Below are 22,517 nucleotides of genomic sequence, written 5' to 3'. Positions count from 1 at the left end.
TTGGTTCAGGACTGATTTTAAACTTGGTTCAGGACTGATTTTAGACTTGGTTCAGGACTGATTTTAAACTTGGTTCAGGACTGATTTTAGACTTGGTTTAGGACTGATTTTAGACTTGATTTAGGACTGATTTTAGACTTGGATCAGGACTGATTTTAAACTTGGTATAAACTAGGTTTGGATTTGTAAATGGTGTCTTCACTACATGTACGTCTGGACAGACATGGGTTTAAACTGTGACCTGACTGGATGTTTTAGTTTACTTCATAACAGCGAAGTGGGTTTGAGTTCAGCGATTATGTTCAGACTCTCGTTGTTTGCTGATGTTTCCGCTGCACTAACTGAACTGACTTTAACGTCCCTGAGGGCTGAATAATGATGTAATTATGGAAAATGAGCTGGAAAGGCCGGGAATGGCATTCTTGTACAGCAGGGCAGCGCTTGTTTATTCTCCTCTAAGCCCCGTTTTCACTTAAATATCGAGTCAGCAGGGGTGTCAAGTTTTCCAGAAAGACAGTGACGTACTTATCTTTTAAATATTATCTTTTGAACTTTGGCTCGCTCGTTATCAGAGCCGTGAGGGAGCGGGAGGATCAGTTAAACACACATTTGTCTTCCTGCATTTCCAGGATTTTATTTGACCAACTTTAATGCCACAAGTTGTTGCAGTGATCTCATCGCCTTCACAGGAAACAGCTGAGAGGAGCTGAACATGAGAGAAGGCAGAGGGAAGAAGACGGAGAAGAGGAGGAGTCCGTGAACTCATTACGTCATTTATTAGTGTTAGGAACAGATTTATTGTCCAGCGGGGAATCACTGCAGGGTTGTGTATAGATGAGAGCGTTTGTTGGGCTGAACCAGACGAAGGAAAACTTCTTACAGCTACTCAACCATCATGTCTCAGGTACGTTTAAAGTCTTTGAAAACAGATTCTCCTCACTGTTGAGAAGAATTTAATTCTCTTTGTGTTTTTCCAGCCTGGACAGGAAGACGAACAGATGCAGCGTCCTGAAGTGAGAGAGGAGGACCTGACGGAAACCAAGAACAAGCTGGGTTTGAGCGGGCCGGCGAAGAGCAAGACGGTGGAGGTGATGGAGGAGTGCGGTGAGGACTCAGAAACATGCCGAGACATTTACAGGTGGAAGAGAAAGAAAAACAGCCTTTAAGTTTCTGAGCTAAGATCACATGTTGGCAGTGAGTTTGTGTGCGAGAGGCGTTTCTCATGAGTTTCCACTCCATATACAGAGAGGACAGACGGGTCGATGGGACCTCCCTGTCCTCCCCCTGTCCTCTCCCTCACAGTGATGAAGGAAAACAGCAGCAGTGAAATGTTCTGATTCTTGTTCTTCAGAGAAAAAAGGCAAAGCTGCTCCGTCTGTGTTCAGCCAGGCGAAGTCGGGATCAGAGACGGTTTTCAACAGCCGCCCCGTCAAGAAGTAGAAGGACGCCGCTGCTCCGTGTTCACTCCGTGTTCACTCTGTGTTCACTCCGTGTTCACTCCGTGTTCACTGTGTTCACTCCGTGTTCACTCCGTGTTCACTCTGTGTTCACTCCTTTTCCTGCTCTTCTTCAGTCCATTTAAAATCCTGCTTAGTCTTTTTTTTAATGGCTTCATAGTCAGTCAAGCTTGTTTTTTTCTGTAATTATCTAGTTATAAACTCACTGAAACATCAGTTAACTAATAAATCCAAATCATTTAAAGTGAGAATATGATACACAAAAAAAAAGTTTTACATAATTAACTTTATCCCAAAAAAAAATCCTAAAGTGTGCATTGTTGTCAAAACATTTGTTTATCAGTCATTAAAAAGTCTCTTGCAAATTCTTTCTCCTCCATCTTGGATTTATTTTCACAATAATACGTGTTGGTGATGCAGGAAGTAGTAAAAAACACCAAAACAGTTTTTATAAAAAATTTTATTTCAAAAATGGAACAAATAAAACTTTTAAATTTATGTGAAGTACAACAGAATGAGGGGGGGGGGGGGGGGGGAGGAGGAGGAGCAATAACGATGGACAAACAAACGCAGCCTGGGACCGAGCGGGCCGTCCGAGCTGCAGCCTCACATTTACTTCATGAACTTGTGGTGCTGGTCTTGCAGGATTTTGGCCGAAGACTTGGCGTCGTAGAACAACTCGTTGATCTCCTCCACCTGCTCTCTCTCCACCGTCTCTTTTCCCTGAACGCGGCCCAGCAGGCTGGCGGGCGTCAGCAGCTGCACGGAGTACCTGACAGGAAACAGGAAGTGAACGTCGGGTGGCGACGGAGAGGAAAGTGAAAAGGAGCCGGAGGCGGCCGGTACCTGAGGGTGGTCTTGGTGCCGATCTCCGCCAGGTGCGCGAGAGCCTCCTCGCTGATGCTGATGCCTTCGGTCTGAGCTCGGATCTTGATGATCTACAAACCGCCGACTCGTCAGTGACACAGACGACGACATCGTATAAATCACAAACGGGTACATCCGGCGACTCGGACTCACCTGCTTCATCTCCTGCGGTGTGTACAACATGGTGCGGATTATCATCACTCTGTCCAACAGGTCCAGCGGGATCCCGTGTGGCGAGCTGATGTCCTCCGTCCCCCTGGTGGATGACGAGGAACTGTTAAACCCGCCCGCATTAGAAGACCATTAAAAAAAACCACGTGTCCAACTCTCACCTGATCAAACAGTTCCCTCGGTTGGAGGCGAACACCACGATGGGAGCGATGGTGCTCTCCAGTGCTCGGTGCAGGTAGGTGAAGCACTCGATGTCCAGCATGTGGACCTCGTCCACGAACAGCACGCCGGGGACGAGCTCGGCGACGCCCTGGTCGATGTAGCGGTTCACCACCTTGTTGATCTCGGTGCGCAGCTTATCTGGAGGGAGGACACGACAGAGGACACGACAGAGGACACGACAGAGGACAGACGTCACCGCTGGACGTCGGTGGGCGGAGTCAGCTCGGGCGACTTGGGATGTCTCTACCTGTGATTTCTGTCTTCTTGGGCTTCATCAGTTGTCCCATCATGGACAGAATGTCCTGGCCTCCCTGAGATTAAACATGCAATTATTAAAATGTGACATTATAACAATATTAATAATAATACTTCGTCCTCGGTGCTGCCGTGTATCCGTCGCCTACCTGTGGCCGGGCGTTGGCTATGTCCAGGTCGTGCAGCGTGACATCTTGGACGATCTCTTTCTTCTTGTGGACGTCCCCTTTGGGCAGCGGGACGTACTCCTCCGCCTCGAGGTCGAACTCTGTCGCGAAGGTGTCGCAGCGACCTTGTCTCTGCAAAGACACAAACAACGAACGGTAAATAAAAACGAGCTTTGAGCAGAAAAACGAACGTCTCGCTCGGCTCCGCTGGAGCAGAAAGCTGAGCAGGTGTTTGATTGAAGCCGGAGCCAAAAGATGAAAGATCAAAGAGTCCGAGAGGGAAAGTCATCAGATCGCTGTCAACAGCAACGAATGTGTCACCCGGCCCTCCGAGCGGAGCCGACCCGACCCGACCCGACCCGCGCCCCCCCCCCTCCCAGCCCACCTGCGCCGATTAAAGGAACCGTCATCGCAGCCTGTCAACGAGGCCACGAGCCCCGCTGCTGGAAGAGGGGCATTGTGGGAGATGGGAGCGATAGAGGGAGCGTGAAGAGAAGCAGGAATGAGAGAGAGTTCAGATGAAAGGACGCCACCATGAAGGAGGACGGACGCTCAGCGGCGGTCCAAACAAGAACTTTAAACACCATCTGGGTAATTAAAGTCTTCAGAAACACGTCTCACCTTGACGGCGCCGCTGTTCGCTTCGATGTAGATGACGTCTCCCACCTCCACGCGCTCCTTCTGAAGACTCTCGTAAATACTGGGATCCAGCTGAGGAGACACCACGGCGTTTTATTAATAGTAAACAAAACAGTTTGTCAGAATACACACGAGGTGGTTTTGATTTGGAGACTCCATCAGAGATGGACGACATCTCGTCGCACCTAAAGAAGTCGTTTCTGGGTGAATTAACTTTATAACCAACAACAGAAGTGTCTCTGAAACAGACTCTCTGACCTTCAGCTGCTTCGTGCCTTTTCCCGTCTTCAGGCCGATGATGACGTGGCTGATGGTTTTCCCGTAGCCCCCCATCGGGTTCTCCGTCTCACAGGGCGTCAGCTCCGTCACCTCCCCCTCATACACCTCCTTCGTCTCTTTGATGCGCAGTCCTGAATGTGGGCGGCAGTATGGACACACACACACACACACACACACACACACACACACACACACACACACACACACACACACACACACACACACAGTGATGAGTGAGAGCTCAATCGGGTCTTTATATTCCTGTTTCAGCTCAGCCGCCACATCCTTCAAACTAACTGAATGATGGATTTTATTATGGGATGTGGTGTGTGTGTGTGTGTGTGTGTGTGTGTCCTTCACTACGAGCAGCACACAGGTGCCTGATCCTCCGTGCTGAGGGTCACAGAGACCTGCTCAGACTGTCCGTCACATGGTCGTTATTGACACGGTGATGACAACCCTCAGATGACACCCCCCCCCCCCCCCCCCCACACACACACCCCTCCCTCCCCCCAGATCCTGTTGAAGGGGTGGAGCGAATGTGCTGATGACTACCTGAGCTCCACTTCCTCCTCCTTCCTTTCAGCTCGTGAGTACCGTGTGAGTCGGACAACGAGCCGTTCACTAAGACACCGTCGACAACATTATGTCCTTTTACAACAAAATAAGAAAAGTCTGAGAAAGTTGGTTTTCCACTGCATCTCACGAGCTGTTTAAAGCTCAGATCAACTCGCCCCTACCAGCATCAGGGCTGTAAAAGAAGCCTGAAGGCTGCCGGGCATTAAGGACTAAATATATAAATATCAATTCACTTGAGTATTGCGATATGTTTTGTGATACCGTATCAATTCTCAAAAACACGGAATTACGTTTTATGAGTTTACATTGTGTTTGAATTGTTGGGAGATATGAATTTAAATATGCGCTGTGATTAAATATATCTGAGACACTCACCGATGGCCCTCCTGAAATTCTCCATCAGTACTTCTGTTTTTTTGATCTCGGACGAGTAGACCTCGCTGCCGACCATCGGGCAGAACGGCACCTTGTTTCCCAGCTCCTGAGCGACAGCCAAGGCGAGGGCGGTCTGAAGGTCGGGGAGAGGAAACGACGACACTGACGATCTGCTGCAGCAACAGAGGCCACGTTAAAGTAAGCTTCACGACTGAACTCTTACCTTTCCTGTTCCTGGTGGACCTGCCAGTAAAACCGCTCTTCCTGACATCTTCTTGGAGCGGATCAGCTCAACGATGATGCCACACGCCTGGAGAGGGAGAAGTTACACTGTTATGAAGTTCAAAGGTAAAATGTCAACAAGAGGGAGGAGTTAGTATGTTGGACGACTTTTTAATGTGACAACACCATTTATATTTCAATTTAAATCAGAGCCAACGAAGCTTTTTCTTTTCTTTTTCTATCAGGTTTATATTTTCACTTCTGGAAATCAAACCGTGTCAGTAGCTCCTGCAGAGCTCCCCAAAACATGTTTCAACCGCTGGCCTCTTTGATAATGGGTCATTACATTGCATGCACATTTCAAAATCAATTCCCTTCTGTTTAAAATATTTAGCAGTTTTTAAAAGGGTGCACCTGCAACTTTAGACATCAAAGTTGATGCTGGTTAGAGGCTGGTCCTGAGTCACCCTCATTAAAAAATGAATTATGGGTAACAATGATTTAAACTACTGATTAATGTGTTGATTACTTTCTTAATCAGTTCATCTTTAAAAAAAAAAAAAAAAAAAAGTCTTTCACAGTTTGTCCAAGTGCAGCCTGAAGTGTCTTGTTTTATCCACAACCAGATGTTCAGTTTATTATCACGGAGGAAATGATTCAAAACGATGAATCAGTTATCAGAATAGGTGCCGATTGATATACTGTCGATCAATTTATCGATTAACAGTTGCAGCTCCAGAGATGAAATATTTGTTTTGTTCGGGATGTTTTATCCTAATTAATTCTACGTCTTTAGTTTCCATTGAGAAAGTACAATATCTTCATATTTGAATAAGTTCAGTCTGGTGAACTTTCCCTGAAACAGCGAGCCGCGGTGCTAACGGAGTTAGCTTCAGAGTTAGCTCTCTACAAAGAGCCAAACCCTCCTCGGACGGAAACCTCCAGCTTCGATTCATTCCTCGAAACAAAACAAAAACACTAAAACGACATGTGTGCAGTGGCCCGTGAACATCACCTCTCTGGCAGCTTCCTGGCCGACCAGTCCGCATGCTGACTGTTTGGCGTTCCCGGCCTCGTCCAGCCCGAGTCCCTTAACATGACTGTGAGAAGCGATCCTCTGGGTTTTCGTGGTGCTTTTTACCTCCTCGATTTTCATAGCTGTACTTATATATATATATATATATATATATATATATATGTGTGATATAAAGACTTGCAAGACGCGCTCGAGACCAACACTGAACCTCTGATCTGTGTCCTTACCGCCTCAACCGGCGCCGAAACTCAAAACACAAGAAAATCGGTTTCCATGTGGGTTACTAGGGAACATAAGCGGAAGTGATACCCATAAGCACCGCCCATTTTGGACTACCCAGTAAATGCCATTGGGCCTTGTCAAAGCATATCAAACATTCATTGGCTGAAGTTGTGTCAATCATACAAACCGCCTTTCTGAGCTTCCAGTTGTGTTTCAGTAATTCTGTCGTAGTAGAAACAGCTAGAAACGTGTTAATGTGCGTAAAAAGCGTGAGATAAACGCAGTGCAAAAAATAAAAAGGTTTTCCATTGATATTTTACAGCTATGTTGTAATTAAAGCGCCATAATGGAGGACAGGTTTCAGTCTTTTTTATTTTTGTTAGCTGCTAAAACGTTCCGCATGAAGCACGTTGCCCAGCGGATGTTGCCCAGCGGACACCGAGGAAGACGTTCACCTCAACTATCGTCATGCAAAGTCCACTTTAGAGCAAACTGAAGAATTTCGGTTTGACCGTCAGCGACGGGAAAGTTTGACTGAGTCTGCCGAGTTCAAGGTCCAGCTCAGAGTAAAGTCAAAACATTGAACAAAACAGTTGACAAAATGTCGGAGTCTGCTGACAGCCGAACTAAAACGTTAAACTTTAACGTCGGGGTCCTCGGACACGTCGACAGCGGGAAGACGTCGCTGGCCCGGGCGCTGAGCAGCACCGCGTCCACGGCCGCCTTCGACAAGAACCCGCAGTCCCGGGAGAGAGGCATCACGCTGGACCTGGGCTTCTCCTCCTTCACCGTGGACCTCCCGGACCACCTGCGGGCCGGCGGAGCGGAGCAGCCGTACGACAGCCTCCAGTTCACCCTGGTGGATTGTCCCGGACACGCCTCTCTGATCCGGACCATCATCGGAGGTGAGTTCAGACCCACCGTCCATAACGAGGCTTGTATGAGGCAAAGAAGACAGTCGTGATTCATACCTTTACCACACCAATTCATTTCACCGGTTTACCGGTTGGTTGTGCTGCTAAGCGCTTTATATGTCTGTCTAAAGCTTTATAAATAACATTATTTCTGTATAGCTGTTGCTATAGGGCCCCCACCATCCTACTGTCTGTTCAGATATCTCAGCTGTTTTATTGCCGGCTCTTGTCTAGACTCATTTGTTTTTGCCAGATACACCTGATAATGCACTGGATAAAAAACCAAAACCTCCTTCACTGGCCGCCTCATACCATTAACAGCAGCTCGAGTCTGTTCTGTGTCTCAGTGTTTGTCTCTTTCAAATCGATGACCGAAGTCAGATGGGGGTTATTTCATCAGTGTTCAACCCAAATCCCCACTAATGACGGTTCAGATAAGACCTGGGTTCAACTTCACATGTCACAAACCGAAGGAGCTTATGAAGTGATCGAGCTGCCGTGTGGAGGGTTTAGTAGAGATAGAGACCGTGACGATTTATATACATCTGCAAATAGAGACTGATTGCAAAGGTGTCTCAGCCACTTTAAGGCATTAACAGTTGTTTTTTTCTTGGAAAAAAAAAACCCCCGTCTAAATGTGTAATTTAATAACCAGGGATGAGTTTTGCAGAGTTTAACTGAACCCAGGATAGAGACTTTAAAATATTCACAACTGTATAAAACAAACATTCACTACATAAATCTGATTGACACATGTGATCAATTAGTGTGAAACAACCCATAAAACCAAACGTATGTGGTCTTTACATGGTTTCCAGGCAGCATCATCTAAATTTAAAATAGCTATAAACTGGAAATTAATTAAACTCTGTCACGATATCATCTGACTTTTAATCTGAGGGTGTTTCTAGCTGCTTTATGGAGGTTGCAGAGACAAAGAAATAATAATTTAGCCTGACATCAGTTCAAGTTTTATCTCTGAACAAGTAAATTTGACTTAAAAGCCGCAAAACAAAATCTGCGTAATGCTTAAATTATAACAAACACTGATACTGCTCGATGTTGGTGTATATTATGAAATATTAAAAGAGAATATACTGCAAGTATTATTGTCTTAACTGTCTTAATGCTGCAGTAACAGCCAGTCCAACTCTTCTATCAAAACATCCTCACTGTGATTGAACTCACATTGGATTTATCCAGTAGGGGGCGCCGTCTCTCTGCAAAAAAAAGCCTTGTTGAGGGCAACATGTTGTCTTGGAAGTTTTAGGAAAACAACTGATGTGGTGCTGCAGTCCAGAATGAAATCATAATAACCAGGACTATCTGGAACAGCTGCTTTCTAAACACAAGCTTAATACAAACAGATGTGGTTGTTCCCGAAAGCTTCTGTGTCGTGTCACCAACACGGCAAATTAAACCTGCGAGGGACCGGTGGTGGCACATGATGTAGATTAAAGGGAGGAAGAGGAGAAGTGTGTGGATCGGGGGTGCGTATCAAACTTCCCCTCCGGTCCCAAGTGGGGCGAGCACAGGAAAGAGAGGGAGCCAACACGAAGGAGAGAGAAGAGGCGAGCACAGGAAAGAGAGACTGCCAAAGTCAGGAAAAGGAAAAGACAACCAAGTGAGCTGCGGCTCCGGTTTCAACCCTGCAGCCTTTTTACTGCGTCGGTGCACCCTTCCTTAATTCCTCCTCTTGTTCTGCTGTTATTTTGGGACGTATTGTTGTCGGCTTCGAACTCTCCACTCTTGATTGTTTTTGTTTTTTTTATACATCTTCTCATAGATAAACATCCTTTTTAAATAAAACAGAAATGTTTCAGCTGCTTCTCTTCCCCCTCCGTTGTGCGTCCAGGCGCCCAGATCATCGACCTGATGATGCTGGTGGTGGACGTGGTGAAGGGGGTGCAGACTCAGACCGCAGAGTGTCTGCTGATCGGAGAGCTCACCTGCCAGCGCATGGTCGTCGTCCTGAATAAGATCGACCTGCTGCCGCCCAACAAGAGACAAAGTGCCATCGAGAAAATGACCAAGAGACTCCACAAAACACTGGAGAGCACCAGGTCTGCAGTTCTTACTAATAATTAGATTAATAAGTGACTTCGTACCTCCAGTAGCTCAAGTTTACGTCTCTTGTCCACCTCCCTCCTTTCTGTCTCCATCTCTGTATTCAGTAATCAGCCTCAGCTTTTTTTCATTTTAAAGTTTTTTTAGTTGAGGTGACTTAAATCAACACTTCAGCAACAAAGCATGAAGTCGTTCTGACTGTTTTTCTGGTGCTCAGATTTAAGGAATGTCCCGTGATTGCTGTGGCAGCGAAGCCTGGGGGTCCGGAGGCCCCTGACACGGAGGAGCCACAGGGGGCGCCGCAGTTAATCCAGGTAAAGTCCCCCACTATTGTTCCTAATGAAGCTCAAAACACTGCAGAAGTTTTCATTTATGAACGAGTGCAGAGAGTCAGTTGATATTGTTCATATAGTGGTAAAATATGAAGGAAGGGATTTCTTATATTTGATTTATCTTCTGACGTGTAATGATTCAAATTAGTTTTTAAAGAAATTGAAGCAAATGTAAGTAAATATTGTGAACTCTTGTCTGCACCATGACTGTGTTACCATTATTAATATTAACTGGACTAGGAGAAAACTAATTATATAGCTGGACTGTGTATGAGATGCGCAAGCGCTTGTGATTTGAAATAAGGGCTCTATATTTGAAATTTTATTTGATGTTTTTCTGCAACAGAAGCTCCGTTAAAAGTATTACAGCATAAAGTCACCTTTTTAAACAAAACTCACTTCATTAACAAAAATTAACTTGCTATTTTTGCTAATTCCTGCAATTTTACCACAAAAACTCCCCAAATTACATCTAAAGTTTTGAGAAAATCCACCGCAAAATCAAACATCTTTGATCCCAACAAATCACAAAAAAAACTGAGTGAAATCCCGGAGGGACCGCTAACCTCTAATTCCAACTCGAACCTCAACACTCCCACAATATGACAAGCCAATCACAGGCAGAGCGTCCTTCCCATCAGTCATGTGACCTCATCGCTCAGCTGTTTTTATAGGGCTGGAATCACTGTTGGGGTCCAGACAAAAAAGAGCATAAAAGTTTCTTACATAACAAACACGAATATATTTTTTTAGGATCCCTTTGAATTTATTTTTTAGATAACTGTGACCAACATATTAAGTGTGTTATTGTCAGCGCTGTCTGATGTGTGTAATAAACACATAAATTAAATCACAAGGTCACGACATCGTCCGACATTTTCTATTTATATATTTACTGCTCTGAGATGATATTGGGTTTAGTGGTCAAACTCAGCTCTAACGACAGAGAGGGTGTTTATGAAGACTAGATATGGATCAAATTCATGCTTGAATGCATTATTGTGTGCTTTAAGAGCCACACAGGAGCCCTTATAATGTCATGACAGAACTTACTGTGTCTTTTTAACATAGAGAATATTTGTGTCTTCATTTTCTCCGCTCAGCTGTTGAAGACACAGACGTACCTCCCTCGGAGGGACCCCGGAGGAAACCTCCTGATGGCCGTGGACCACTGCTTCTCCATCCGCGGCCAGGGAACCGTCATGACCGGCACCATCCTGCAGGGGTCGCTGGCCGTTAACGACACGGTGGAGATCCCAGCGCTGAAGGTTCGTTCCAGGGAGAGGACGTGGGCACGAATTCATGAATCTCTTGATATTTTACATGCGAGTCTCATTGATGGAAACGTGCCGTGCGGAAGTTCAGGAGTTGAGCTGGCTGTGGGCAGACGGAGGGACGGATGGACGGCCGGGCTCAGAGGATGTGTCCGTTTAGTGCGAGGGGAGGACGGGGGAGGGGGGGGGGGGTGTCTAGTAATTTAGACCAGATGCAAAACTTTCAGCCGGGCTCTGCAGGTCTGTGTGAAGTTGTCATGGTTACCTCTTGGTGGCAGCAAACGGCTGAACTGACGGTCTCTTGTTCCAGACCTGAGACAGACGAGGAAAACAAGTCGAGCCAGCCGGGCCACATGCAGCAGATAGTCGGTCAGATGGATGATAGACGACACCTGTCATGATGCGTAGTTTAAGAAAACAAAATAATCTGGGTTTATCAGCGTTTACATCACTTTAATCTGTTTTCAACCTCTTCATTTACCTTTTTCTAAACAAATAAAATCATCACCTGTCTTTGTAACGGGCAAAAGCTGTATTTTGAAATATATCTGCGATATCTTACAAAGAGAGACGCAGCCTAAAATGCATGTTTTGTAAACAAAAAAACATTTATAGTGTATTTAAAATATGTTATAAATATCCCTGTACTGTGGAGATAATAATTGATATTTATTTTGTATTTAGTCGTTTGCTGTCGTCCGTGTTTATTTTCCAGATTTTAATTGTAATATCCAACTTGGACCTGAAGAAATGATTGAAAAGTTCTTTAATTTATTTCAGTTTCATTTCTACGGAGCTTCCTCACAACACAAGTCATCTCATAGTAAAGTCCTTACGACATAATAACATTATAAAAATGTGTAATAATGTACTTTTCCTTGTTTCTAAATTGTTTATCTTTCAGCCTGTTAATGTGTTCTGTTAGAAATCGGTGTTGTTTGTGTATAAATGTGTTGTTAACCGTGTTATTTATTGTATTTGCGTCATCAGGTGACCAAGAAGATAAAGTCGGTGCAGATGTTCCGGAGGCCGGTGTCCGGGGCCCTGCAGGGGGACCGTGTCGGCGTGTGCGTGACCCAGTTCGACCCCAAACTGTTGGAGCGAGGTGTGGTGTGCACGCCGGGCTCCCTGCGCACCCTCTTCGCCTCCGTCATCTCCGTCAGGAAGATCGGATACTTCAAGGGCTCCCTCGCCACCCGCGCCAAGTTCCACGTCACGGTGGGCCACGAGACCGTCATGGCGCGGGTGACCTTCTTCGGCCTGCCGCCGGCGGGAGCCTCGGAGACCGACGCTCCTCCGGCGGAGTCCCGCTCGCTGGAGACGCCCTTCACCTTCGACAGGGAGTACCTCCACCAGGAGGAGTACGTGGCCGGCCGGGGAGACGGGACCTCGGGGCCCGACCCGGAGCAGTGGGCCTTACTGGAGTTTGAGCGGCCGGTCACGTGTCCCTCACTCTGTCTGGTGATTGGCTCCAAGCTGGACACGGACATCCACGCCAACGCGTGTCGCCTGGCCTTCCAGGGCCGCCTGCTCCACGGGTTTGAAGATAAAAGCTACGCTGAGAGCAGCCTGCCTCGTCTGCGCATCTACAAGACCAAACAGAAGGAGGGACAGGTGGAGCGGGTGAGTCCGACTCGCTCCGGTTCTGGACCTGCCCGGGCCGCTCTGTCCTCTCCCTCACCTTGTTCTCTGGGGATGCTTGTCATTGCTGGTGGCGGTGGAGCGTGCCTCTCAGACAGAGCCCCTATTGTATATTCACAAACACACACGTACACACAAACAAGCGTGCCTGCACAGCGCTGGGTGAGCGGCGGCACGGCTGGGTACGCATGCCTTAGCATGTGCTGCGGCGCAGGCGTGCGTGGGTGGCCGTCTGACGCCACCCGGCCCGTCTAGCTGTCAGAGGCTGGCGCTGTTTGGACACACCTGAGTGCCACAAGAATACTACCCACATGACTCTCCTCCCGCCTCTCTCAGCATCTTCCTCTCCCGTCCTCTTCCTCCCTCTTGTGATTGCTGCTGCGCTCTGTCCTAAATCTTATCTGCTGTTTTCTAATTGACTTCCCTGTGGATTTGACAGCTCTTTAAGAAGTTCTTCAGCGTGTGCCCTCTCGCAGCGCTGATGATGATGATTCTTGTCTCTCTGTGTGGTTACAGTTCAGTTTCACACCCTCCTGGCAGGGTCAGACGGAGGTCAGGGGTCGGGTGTGTGCACCGGTTTCCTGCTGCAGCACCTCAGGCTGTCGACAGCTCCCCTCCCTGACTCCGCGTGGAGCGCCGTGTGCGTGCGCTCGAGGTCAGACGGTGGTCATGTGACGTTACATTCGTCGCCCGTCCGTCTCCGAGAACGATGTTTCGAGACCAAAGAATTCCCGTTTGTAGAAGAACACATTTCTGGCATTGTTGAGATATGACGGCCTCGTTCAGTCACAATTCTGTCTGTCGGACATGCCCAGGAACTCCGGTTTTTTGGGGGGTATTTTTTTAATTTTTTTTTATCAGCACATCAGTCACGCTGGAGGGCCACCAGGGTCAAACGTTCAAGAATGAATGAGGGAGAGGGAGAGGAGCTGGTGACGAGGGCGAGTCGGAGACAGAGCGGTGCCCTCCTCTTATCAGATTAGTAGCGGGTTAGATCAGGTTAGCGTTGGATGATAAGCAAGAAATACAAACAAATATACCATCAAATATGCAGGACGATGCAACGGAGTGGGGAGACATTCAGGCGGCGAGCCTGGAACAACGGAGCACAAAAGACCAGCTCTTCTTCTCCGGAGTGAAATCATGGGAGAGAGCTCCGAGTCATCCGCACCTTCTACGCTCGTAATCAGATCACACACTCGCCCGCTCGTCAGAAAGCACCGCTCATGAAGTTGGTGGCGTTTTGTGCTTTTCTTGTGTCGTCCATCGCAGCTCATGAAGCTCCTTCCTTCTTCCTCCCGTTGCCCAGGTAACCGATGATTGCAGCGTGATCGGCCGCAGCCTCTTCAAGAAGGAGACCAACCTGCAGCTCTTCGTGGGGTTAAAGGTCACGCTGTCGACGGGCGAGACCGGCGTCATCGAGGGCGGGTTCGGTCAGAGCGGGAAGTTCAAGATCCGCATACAAGGTGAGAATTTACTGATCTGAAGTTTCTTTCAGAGATCCTTCACCTCAGTAACAAAACTACCGAGACCGTAAACGCCCGGCGCTCTGTGACGACCTCAACCTGCAACCGGGTTTTATTTTTTAGTTCATTTAGATATTTTTTTACGCGACGCTCCTGGTAAGAAAGTAAGCACAGAAACAAGTTCACCACAAGATAAAAATACAACAAAAATCAAATACTTTGACAAAAAGACCTGTTGGGTCAATGCAGATAATTCAGTTCAATTCAATTCCTTTTTATCATATAGTGCCAAATCAAAAATTCACTTGTAAAAAGCAAAACCAAAACACTTCTATATAAATAATATAATGATCCACAATGGTTCAGTTCAGTAGACAACAGCGGATGAAGTCGTGGTCTCCGCTGAGGAAACTGAATCTCAGGTTATTACTTTAGCAGTGCGAGTTGGACATAAATTTATTGTGGTGTTATTTGGACCTGAGCTGAAGAGAACCCCCCCCCCCCCCCCCCCCCCCCCGCCCCTCTTTGAGTCTTTGGGGCTCGGCCGACAGTTTTCAGGATGTGGTCAGAGCGGCGGGCTCCACATTCCCAGGATTCCTCCGGGATCGCCTGAGTTCCGGGGGAAGTCTGATCGCTGTTTATTTTACCTTCTGTTGCTCAAAAGCCACGACTCGGCACCGGGAGGGACGAGAAAACACAAACATTTAGAAAGAGAACCTCACCTACATCCTCTCGGCTGCTTCACTCATATTCTGACACACATCCTCAGGCGCGAGTGTCGTGATCGCTCACCGTGGATCCGGGCGGACATCTTTAGTCTAAAAGGTTTCTTTATGGCACTTTGTACATGAGGTTGTTTTATTCTGACTGGATATAAAAACTGAAGGTGCTTCGTAACATCTATTTTCACATATGATGAGTAATACAGGACTTGTGTTGGTATAAAGTTGTCATGCTTTTTTAATGGTGTTATTTCACGTTTCCTCTTTCTGTTCTTCAACACGTCAGTAGAGACGTCTTTTCTCCTCGCTGCTTAGGAAGGCAAACGTGCAGGAAAATGTAGATTTGAGGAGCTTTAAATACAAAATGAACACTTCAAAGACTGGCTGATAAAAAAGTAAAGTTTGTAAAACTACTGTAGATCTATTAAATACGGGAGAGAGGCATGCTGGCTTCGTATCGTTCACATTTATACGAATATTTTCCGTTGCAGGTTTTTTGCAGAAGGCTCGGCGTGTTTCTACGAGCACTCGTCCACCTGTGTGTCATCAGAAGTGTTCAGCAGCTTTAAGCAGCCAAACGTTTTGTACTTGTCAATTGATGGGAATAAAATAATGTGTTTTTCTCTTCATTAGAGGCCGTTGAGTTTCAGTGGAGATTTTTAGTCAGTGGAAGTCAGAGTTTGATTTTGAACCCTCTGATGTTCGTTGCACGGAGACACGGAGGCTTTTCAGTAATATGTTGTTGTTACTGGATATATGAAGGCAAGCGGTTGGTTTTACGTTGACATTTAAAACTAGTAACAGTTGTTTTTATAGCAGTTGTACGATATAAAGTATGTTTCAGTGTTTCGTCGTATAAACAATGATACCGAGGTTGCAGAAACATCCTGATATTTATTATAGGACCACACTTCATACCTCTTGTTCCCACTTGTGATTTTTCACTTCAATCAGTCATGGGTTTTTTTTGCTGGTATTTTAAAGACACACACATAAAATGATATAAAAGAATGAATATTTTCATTCATTCATGGGAAATGTTGTTCCTTTCCTTTTTCTGTTGTTCATGTCAGCTGCTCATTATTTCCGGAGCTGCAATGATTGTTTTTATTATCTTTTAATCTGACGAGTGTTTTGTCAATTATCAATTTTTTTGTCTGAAATATGAAAAAGGACAAAATACCAATTTTCTCAAATGTATTTTATCAGAAAAAAGGCTGTAAACTTTTACAGAGATGGTTGAACAAGAGTCAGCTGTCACACTGACCTTCTGATGAAATATTACTGATCATTTCTACCAGTGTCTCACACACACACACACACACACACACACACACACACACACACACACACACACACACACACACACACACACACACACACACACACTCTCTGTCATCATTATGTGCCACCACACATCTACTGTGAGTCTGTAGCTTTTTAATGAGCTCTAAAGATCTATGAAGTCTCTGACTTCGTCATTAGTCCATTAATACTGAATTAATTCACAGAAACAGTAAGAAAACCAAACGCTCCGTCCATCCACGTCCTGTTTTATTCATATTTGGAGTCGCTGGGTGTTAATCTCAGATCCTCTCTGATAAACATTGTCTGACTAGTTCAGGCCACAAATATAACCCCTAAAGCTTCACATGTACTTTACTCGATTTTACCCTTTAAGTGTAGATTTTTATCTGGTTGTGCACAGAAAAATACCAAGAAATGCGTTTGTGGCCAAACATTTTAAAACAGCCGTCCTCGTGCGGCTCTTGAGGTCAAATCGTTTGCGATGGTGTGTGTGAGCGTGTTTCGTGGCGGTAAACGGACGTTTTCAGCTGATCTCAGATAACGGAGAGAAATTTCTGGCTGCGCTGCAACCATAACAACCCTCACACTGGCATAACGATAACAAGAAGAATGCTGGCGCCGCCGTACGTGAGGTCAGACAGCCAGCGAGCGAAGCAGCAAACTGCTCTCGGCTTCATGTGCGCACGACGACCAGCGAAGTTCTGCCCTCGAGTCACGCTTAAAGAAAGACAAGAAGTTGTAATGTGATGGAGGGGAAGAACTCAGCATTCAGCTTAGATTGTCTGAGACAGAGGGGACAGAGGGGACAGAGGGGACGTCCAAACAGATACACAGACGCAGCAGCTGAGACCTGCTTTCCTGACGTTTCTTGAGGAGGATGAAGTTGATCCGAGGTCAACACACTGAACAGGGAGGAACACTGAATAAGGAGGAACACTGAACAGGGAGGAACACTGAATGAGGAGGAACACTGAATAAGGAGGAACACTGAACAGGGAGGAACACTGAACAGGGAGGAACACTGAATAAGGAGGAACACTGAACAGGGAGGAACACTGAACAGGGAGGAACACTGAACAGGGAGGAACACTGAACAAGGAGGAACACTGAACAGGGAGGAACACTGAACAGGGAGGAACACTGAACAGGGAGGAACACTGAACAGGGAGGAACACTGAACAGGGAGGAACACTGAACAGGGAGGAACACTGAATAAGGAGGAACACTGAACAGGGAGGAACACTGAATAAGGAGGAACACTGAACAGGGAGGAACACTGAACAGGGAGGAACACTGAACAGGGAGGAACACTGAACAGGGAGGAACACTGAATAAGGAGGAACACTGAACAGGGAGGAACACTGAATAAGGAGGAACACTGAACAGGGAGGAACACTGAACAGGGAGGAACACTGAATAAGGAGGAACACTGAACAGGGAGGAACACTGAATAAGGAGGAACACTGAACAGGGAGGAACACTGAATGAGGAGGAACACTGAACAGGGAGGAACAGATCCATCAGGCATCAGATTCACCTCCTCTGAGTGTAGGACAACATACAGGGACATTCAGATTAATACACATCTGTAGGAAGTGTCCTGATTGTTGTTTTTGTTTTTAACTCTCCGGCCTGTTGATCTTTCCTTCAGAGGGTCTCCGCCCAGAAACCAAGCAGTTGTTGTCCTCCACCTCCAAGAAGAAAGGGAAGAGCGGCAGCAAAGCGGCACCGGCAGGCGAAGAGGAGCCCAAAGCCGAGTCTCAGCCCGTCGGCATCCATCTGCATTTCAAGCGCTACGTCTTTGATCCCCATAAAAAGATGGTCCAGTCGTGACCTCTGCTGCCGGCTGCAGGCTGACGCCGTGCTGCGGCGGGACAGTGGCTCCCGAGGTCCCGGTGAGGCGGCTCCCAGCCGGTGCACCGGGCCCACGCTGACTCTCATGGCCCGGAGACAGTCGGCTGAAATGCAATGATTGAGGAATGCATGTGAACCAGTTGATTGTTTTATCTCCCTGCGAGGAGCTGCTGGATGTAATCCCGTTCACTCCATCACACGGGGGTGTGGTGAGGTGGGGGAGGGAGGGAGGGGGGGTTCTGTCTTTAAAGAAATCAGTACGTTTGTTCTTTGCTGATTTGAGTCTGAATCAACTCCTCTGAGGAGTCGGTGTGTTTCTGATTCAACTGAAGCATAAACACATTACAGAACCACCGACGTCCTCTCAGCTGTCTGAACTCTGTTCTCACGTTCTGTTTCAGCTTTGGAAAATGTCAGTATCTTTTCTTTACAGCATCATTAAATCCTGATGTTTTCAGGAAGACAAATAAAGCCGACTCCTGCTCCGTCACTGAGCGCACGTTTGCATTTTTGTGGCCTCAAACTTCTCCTGACTGCAGATGATTCGTGTCTCTATCAGCCACTGATGGAGTATTGGAGTATTTGTGTACAGGCGTGTCCTTCCTGTCACGGCCGTGTTGTGGGCGGAGCCCTCAGCATGTGGGCGGAGCCCTCGATGTGGGCGGAACCCTCAGCATGTGGCTGGTGATGTCAGCAAACTGTCCCTGTGAACCAGGGACTCTATCTGAGCAGGAATCTGTGGAAATTGGAGAGGGAGGAGGAGGGAGGAGGGAGGAGCAGCAGCAGCAGCAGGAGGGGACACTGGCAGGATTGTTCCTCTGAGTGACAGTCCTTTTAGTCTTATCTCTCTCGTTCCTCAGAAACCCAGAGAGGAAAAAAAATAGAAAAAAAATCTGCCGCTTTTTACCCTCCAGTTTCTCTTCCTCCTCTTTCATTATCTGGAGTTTTTATGGAAAACCTTTTTCTCTATTATCATGTGACGGTAATAGAAATGATCTTTTAGGGTCCTAAATATTTACCTTAATGTCATAACGTGCACGTTTGTTTCATTACATCTTCCAAGTCATGTTTAAATCCATCTAGTCTCCATCGTTACACACTTTTAACAATAAAAAAAAAACATGCATGTCAATAAGCTAAACTGTCACGTCTTGCATCAGAACATAAGTGATAACAAAGTGCATTCAGCTTTAATAGAAGTTGATTTCTTTCATCCTTCTTGTCTTGATAAAGATCCTCATTGATGTGCTCTGCGTTTCCTCCACTTTCATTTTAATACTAATCCCGTTGTGAGAGTGAGACGGACGCTTCAGTCCCTCACGAAGGAGGTCTGGACTGAATAATCTGCTTTCAGGAGGCCAGCTGGGACTCCGTTCCCACCTCAGGACATGAAGGACGGCGATCACACCGTCTTCCTGCAGCATTTAGTCCTGCATGTGAAACCCGCCGCTCATATTCTTCACTACAATTTCCCCGAAGACTTCCTGTATTTCTCTCAATCGAGAGATAAGACGCAGCGTTGATGGTTTTTTTTCTCCCTTCAATACCCTCCGTCCCTCGTTTCTCTGCCGGTGACCTCCAGGTCAGCCGGGAGTGGGGGGTCACCGTCTGAGCTCCTGGATGCTTCTAGATGGGAAATGGTGGCTGATGAGGGCAGATAGGAGAGGGGAGGAGAGGGGAGGGGAGAGAAGAGGAGAGGAGGGGAGGGGAGAGAAGAGGAGAGGAGAGGAAAGGAGGGGAGGGGAGGGGAGAGGAGAGGAGGGGAGGGGAGAGGAGAGGAGAGGAGAGGAGAGGAGGGGAGGGGAGGGGAGGGGAGAGGAGAGGGGAGATGGTTGAAGGCAGAAGAGCTTGAAAAGACTAATTAGCAGCTATTTGACTGATAAATAGATGCAACATTAATTAACAATTGAACCAGTGGGGAGACGGCGAGGCTGCTGACGTGCTCTCAAATCCATCATATGTTCCTGTTTTATTGTTTGACAGCAGATCTTTGGAGCTTGAAAGCAGCTGCAGATTTCCTCACATCTCTGGGAGTCCTGGAGCTGCTCCGGTCAGATGTTGTCCGGCTGTGATTTACTTTCCGCCGGTGATGTTTACTGCTGATTGTTTGGTGACTGAAGCGTCACTTTGCCGTGGGACAGCCCCACCGTCCTGATGAGCTCTGCCTCAGATACGATCACCTTCAGCTCCCTCTCTGCTCTCGACCCTCCCGTGCAAATATAATTAGCTCTGATTAAAACGGCCATTGTTTGATTAATACCTCCGCAGCCTCTTTCAGGCGACTTTTCCATTTCTGGTGCTGCTTATCTCCGATTCTTCCTTCTGCTGTGTGATTATATTTTTTTAGGTGTTTTGTTTTTAAGATGCAGCTTTTTAAATCATGGACATGAATATGAGGTCACGTAGTAACACAAGTATGAAGGTTAAAAATAGCTTTAACTTCTGCTAAATATAGTTTAAAGCATCTTTCAAATTAAATCCCTGAATTTGAAAAGTAGACAAGTATGAATAATAAAATAAATGTAATAATAACACCTGCTTTAACCCCATTATTATATTGTTAGCATTTTTTGTTATTCTTGATTTATGATTGTGCAAGTATTAACTTATTAACTTATGCTTGAATTAACTCCTTTATTGAAATTTGAGAGTATTTATTAGTAATATATATATTTTTTTATCACATAAAAGAAAACATTTTAAGTAAATGTTAAGTAAAATTGTTGAGTTTAATAAAACACAAAAGTACCAGTTTCTTTTTGTGGGAGCTACAAAATAAAAGCTGCTATGATTCATGAAAATATGTCATTTTCTTTATCATCCAATCAGTAGTTGTAAGCAGTGCATGTACAGTGTAAATATTAAATATTTAAACTCAAACCTGAAGTTTTGTTGCTGTTAAGAAAGTGTTTTGCATAAAAAAAGACCTAAAAGGTGGAAAAATGATTCCACATTGTAAGTTTGGCTCTTTCAGTTTGAACTGGAGGGTTAAAGGATTATTATAAAATGATGATAACAAAGTGAGCATCTATATGATTCGGGTTCTTTCCGGATCACCTGCAGTTGTTTTCATACAAATACAAAATGCTCCAGGCATAAAACAAACTGTACACAGGGAGTTCCCTTTAACAATTCAACTAATGAGACAAAAAAACAAACAAAAAAAAGAACACATCTGGAAACCAAATGTGATCCTTTTAATTCTACATTAACTTCTCTTCTTTGTGGCTTTTATAAACATGTTGTTTTGTGTTAACAACCTGCTCCATTTGCATTTGATTCATATCAGTTGTCGTCCTGAATGATGTGTTGTCGTGTGTTGATGCCGGGGTGTCCTTTAAGGACAGCTCGTAGCTCGCAGTGTTGAGTTGCTAAAGGACAATCTGGTATCATATTTTTAGATTAGTGGAGATGTTTAGTCTCCAGTCAGTTTTATAAAAGACCAGAATTCATGCACTCAGCTGCTGAAACCAACTCCTTTTATTTTCTGTGCATTAAAGAGGTCCATTAGCAGATCTGTCCACAGACGTTGTTGTGAGGCGAACGCAACGCGCTACACTGAAAGAAAAGCTTTTAAAACCGCCATTGTTCTCCCGTCATCACCGCTCAGTTGTTTGCATATCTTTTCCTGCCTCATTTACACAAACAGAAAAAAACATGCAAAGTAGAGCTGGCACGTCGATAAAGAAATGTATTGATATACTGTTTTCATACACTGACACACACGCACACACACACAGAAACAGAGGCGTCATCCTCTCATCACCTTCCTCATCACCTCCGGACGAGGACACGGTCAGTGAAAGGCAGCGGCTGACAGCTGAAGAATAACAGTCGATCGTTACAGCTGAGCTCAGCAGAGTCCAGCCGCTCGGGTCAAAGGTCACCTGCAGCCTCACCTTGAAAAACGCCGGCCAGTTTTCCGTGCACCTGTCGATGTCACGCTGTCTATCACACAGAGGAGGAGACACAGAAATAAAAGGCAAAACATTTTTTTTCTCCACAAGTTATTTTGGTGTCGTTAGCCTAAAGACACGCCCCCAAAAAACACGACTGTTTGAGGCCTGTTTTCAAATTAATGACGGGATCATTTTCAGAAAACTAATAAGAAGGAGAGACTTTAGTGGAGGACACAAGAATGACTCGTGAAAAAAGTTTATTCACTTTGGATTTGATGAGAGAAGTTGAATGGGAGTCTATGGAGCCGGAGGCTTTTTGGAGCCGACCTCTAGTGGCACTCGCTGGTATTGCAGCTGAAGACACTTCTGGATCGGAACCATTTTACAGACCTGAAGCTACGAACTCTTTTATATTCAGACTGTGATTTGTCCACATCTTGATCACAGTTCTTTGAAAAAAAACAAAAGATCCTCATCATGTGTAAAATATGTCGATATCGGATATTTTAACTCTCAAATATCAGTTTTAGAATTAATTCAGCATCTGTC

General features: G+C 45.9%; 3 protein-coding genes across 4 annotated transcripts; 2 read left to right on the top strand and 1 right to left on the bottom strand.

Annotated features, from left to right (window-relative positions):
• Positions 1-84: 84 nt before the first annotated feature.
• On the top strand, positions 85-1,819 carry mustn1a (musculoskeletal, embryonic nuclear protein 1a). Of its 2 annotated transcripts, XM_069151090.1 has the most exons (4): positions 85-904; positions 978-1,104; positions 1,352-1,478; positions 1,532-1,819. In XM_069151090.1, exons 1-3 carry the CDS (start codon positions 896-898, stop codon positions 1,438-1,440), a joined length of 225 nt encoding a protein of 74 aa, XP_069007191.1. In that variant the 5' UTR covers positions 85-895; the 3' UTR covers positions 1,441-1,478; positions 1,532-1,819. The 2 variants fall into 2 exon arrangements, with proteins under 2 accessions (XP_069007191.1, XP_069007188.1); XM_069151087.1 differs by having other exon boundaries at positions 86-904; positions 1,352-1,819.
• Positions 1,820-1,899: 80 nt separating this feature from the next.
• ruvbl1 (RuvB-like AAA ATPase 1) lies at positions 1,900-6,554 on the bottom strand. The gene is made up of 11 exons (XM_069154448.1): positions 6,249-6,554; positions 5,235-5,321; positions 5,012-5,144; positions 4,037-4,188; positions 3,761-3,850; positions 3,122-3,271; positions 2,965-3,028; positions 2,657-2,855; positions 2,478-2,580; positions 2,304-2,395; positions 1,900-2,229 (listed from the first exon to the last, which is right to left on the bottom strand). Exons 1-11 carry the CDS (start codon positions 6,387-6,389, stop codon positions 2,070-2,072), a joined length of 1,371 nt encoding a protein of 456 aa, XP_069010549.1. The 5' UTR covers positions 6,390-6,554; the 3' UTR covers positions 1,900-2,069.
• A 375-nt stretch (positions 6,555-6,929) lies between these two features.
• eefsec (eukaryotic elongation factor, selenocysteine-tRNA-specific) lies at positions 6,930-18,267 on the top strand. Its single transcript, XM_069154437.1, has 7 exons — positions 6,930-7,396; positions 9,261-9,468; positions 9,690-9,786; positions 10,908-11,072; positions 12,069-12,701; positions 14,029-14,185; positions 17,867-18,267. The coding sequence occupies exons 1-7, from the start codon at positions 7,093-7,095 to the stop codon at positions 18,046-18,048; spliced, it is 1,746 nt and encodes a 581-aa protein (XP_069010538.1). The 5' UTR covers positions 6,930-7,092; the 3' UTR covers positions 18,049-18,267.
• Positions 18,268-22,517: the final 4,250 nt, after the last annotated feature.

Source organism: Embiotoca jacksoni, unplaced genomic scaffold (assembly GCF_022577435.1).
Source record: "Embiotoca jacksoni isolate LCO1_2020_lvr unplaced genomic scaffold, fEmbJac1.0.p SCAF_1, whole genome shotgun sequence".
NCBI lineage: Eukaryota > Metazoa > Chordata > Actinopteri > Embiotocidae > Embiotoca > Embiotoca jacksoni.
Note: the sequence above shows the minus strand (reverse complement) of the source record. Positions and strands in the feature narration are given on the sequence as shown.

Bases quoted from the DNA above. Each gene is read 5' to 3' on its own strand.
- ruvbl1 (XM_069154448.1), bottom strand. From the start codon at position 6,389: ATGAAAATCGAGGAGGTAAAAAGCACCACGAAAACCCAGAGGATCGCT. The intron at 3,272-3,760 runs GTGAGACGTGTT...GTGTCTTTGCAG, and splicing joins CGAACAGCGGCGCCGTCAAG to AGACAAGGTCGCTGCGACAC. The intron at 3,029-3,121 runs GTAGGCGACGGA...GTTTAATCTCAG, and splicing joins TAGCCAACGCCCGGCCACAG to GGAGGCCAGGACATTCTGTC.
- eefsec (XM_069154437.1), top strand. From the start codon at position 7,093: ATGTCGGAGTCTGCTGACAGCCGAACTAAAACGTTAAACTTTAACGTC. The intron at 11,073-12,068 runs GTTCGTTCCAGG...TTGCGTCATCAG, and splicing joins TGGAGATCCCAGCGCTGAAG to GTGACCAAGAAGATAAAGTC. The intron at 14,186-17,866 runs GTGAGAATTTAC...TCTTTCCTTCAG, and splicing joins GTTCAAGATCCGCATACAAG to AGGGTCTCCGCCCAGAAACC.
- mustn1a (XM_069151090.1), top strand. The intron at 1,105-1,351 runs GTGAGGACTCAG...CTTGTTCTTCAG, and splicing joins GGAGGTGATGGAGGAGTGCG to AGAAAAAAGGCAAAGCTGCT.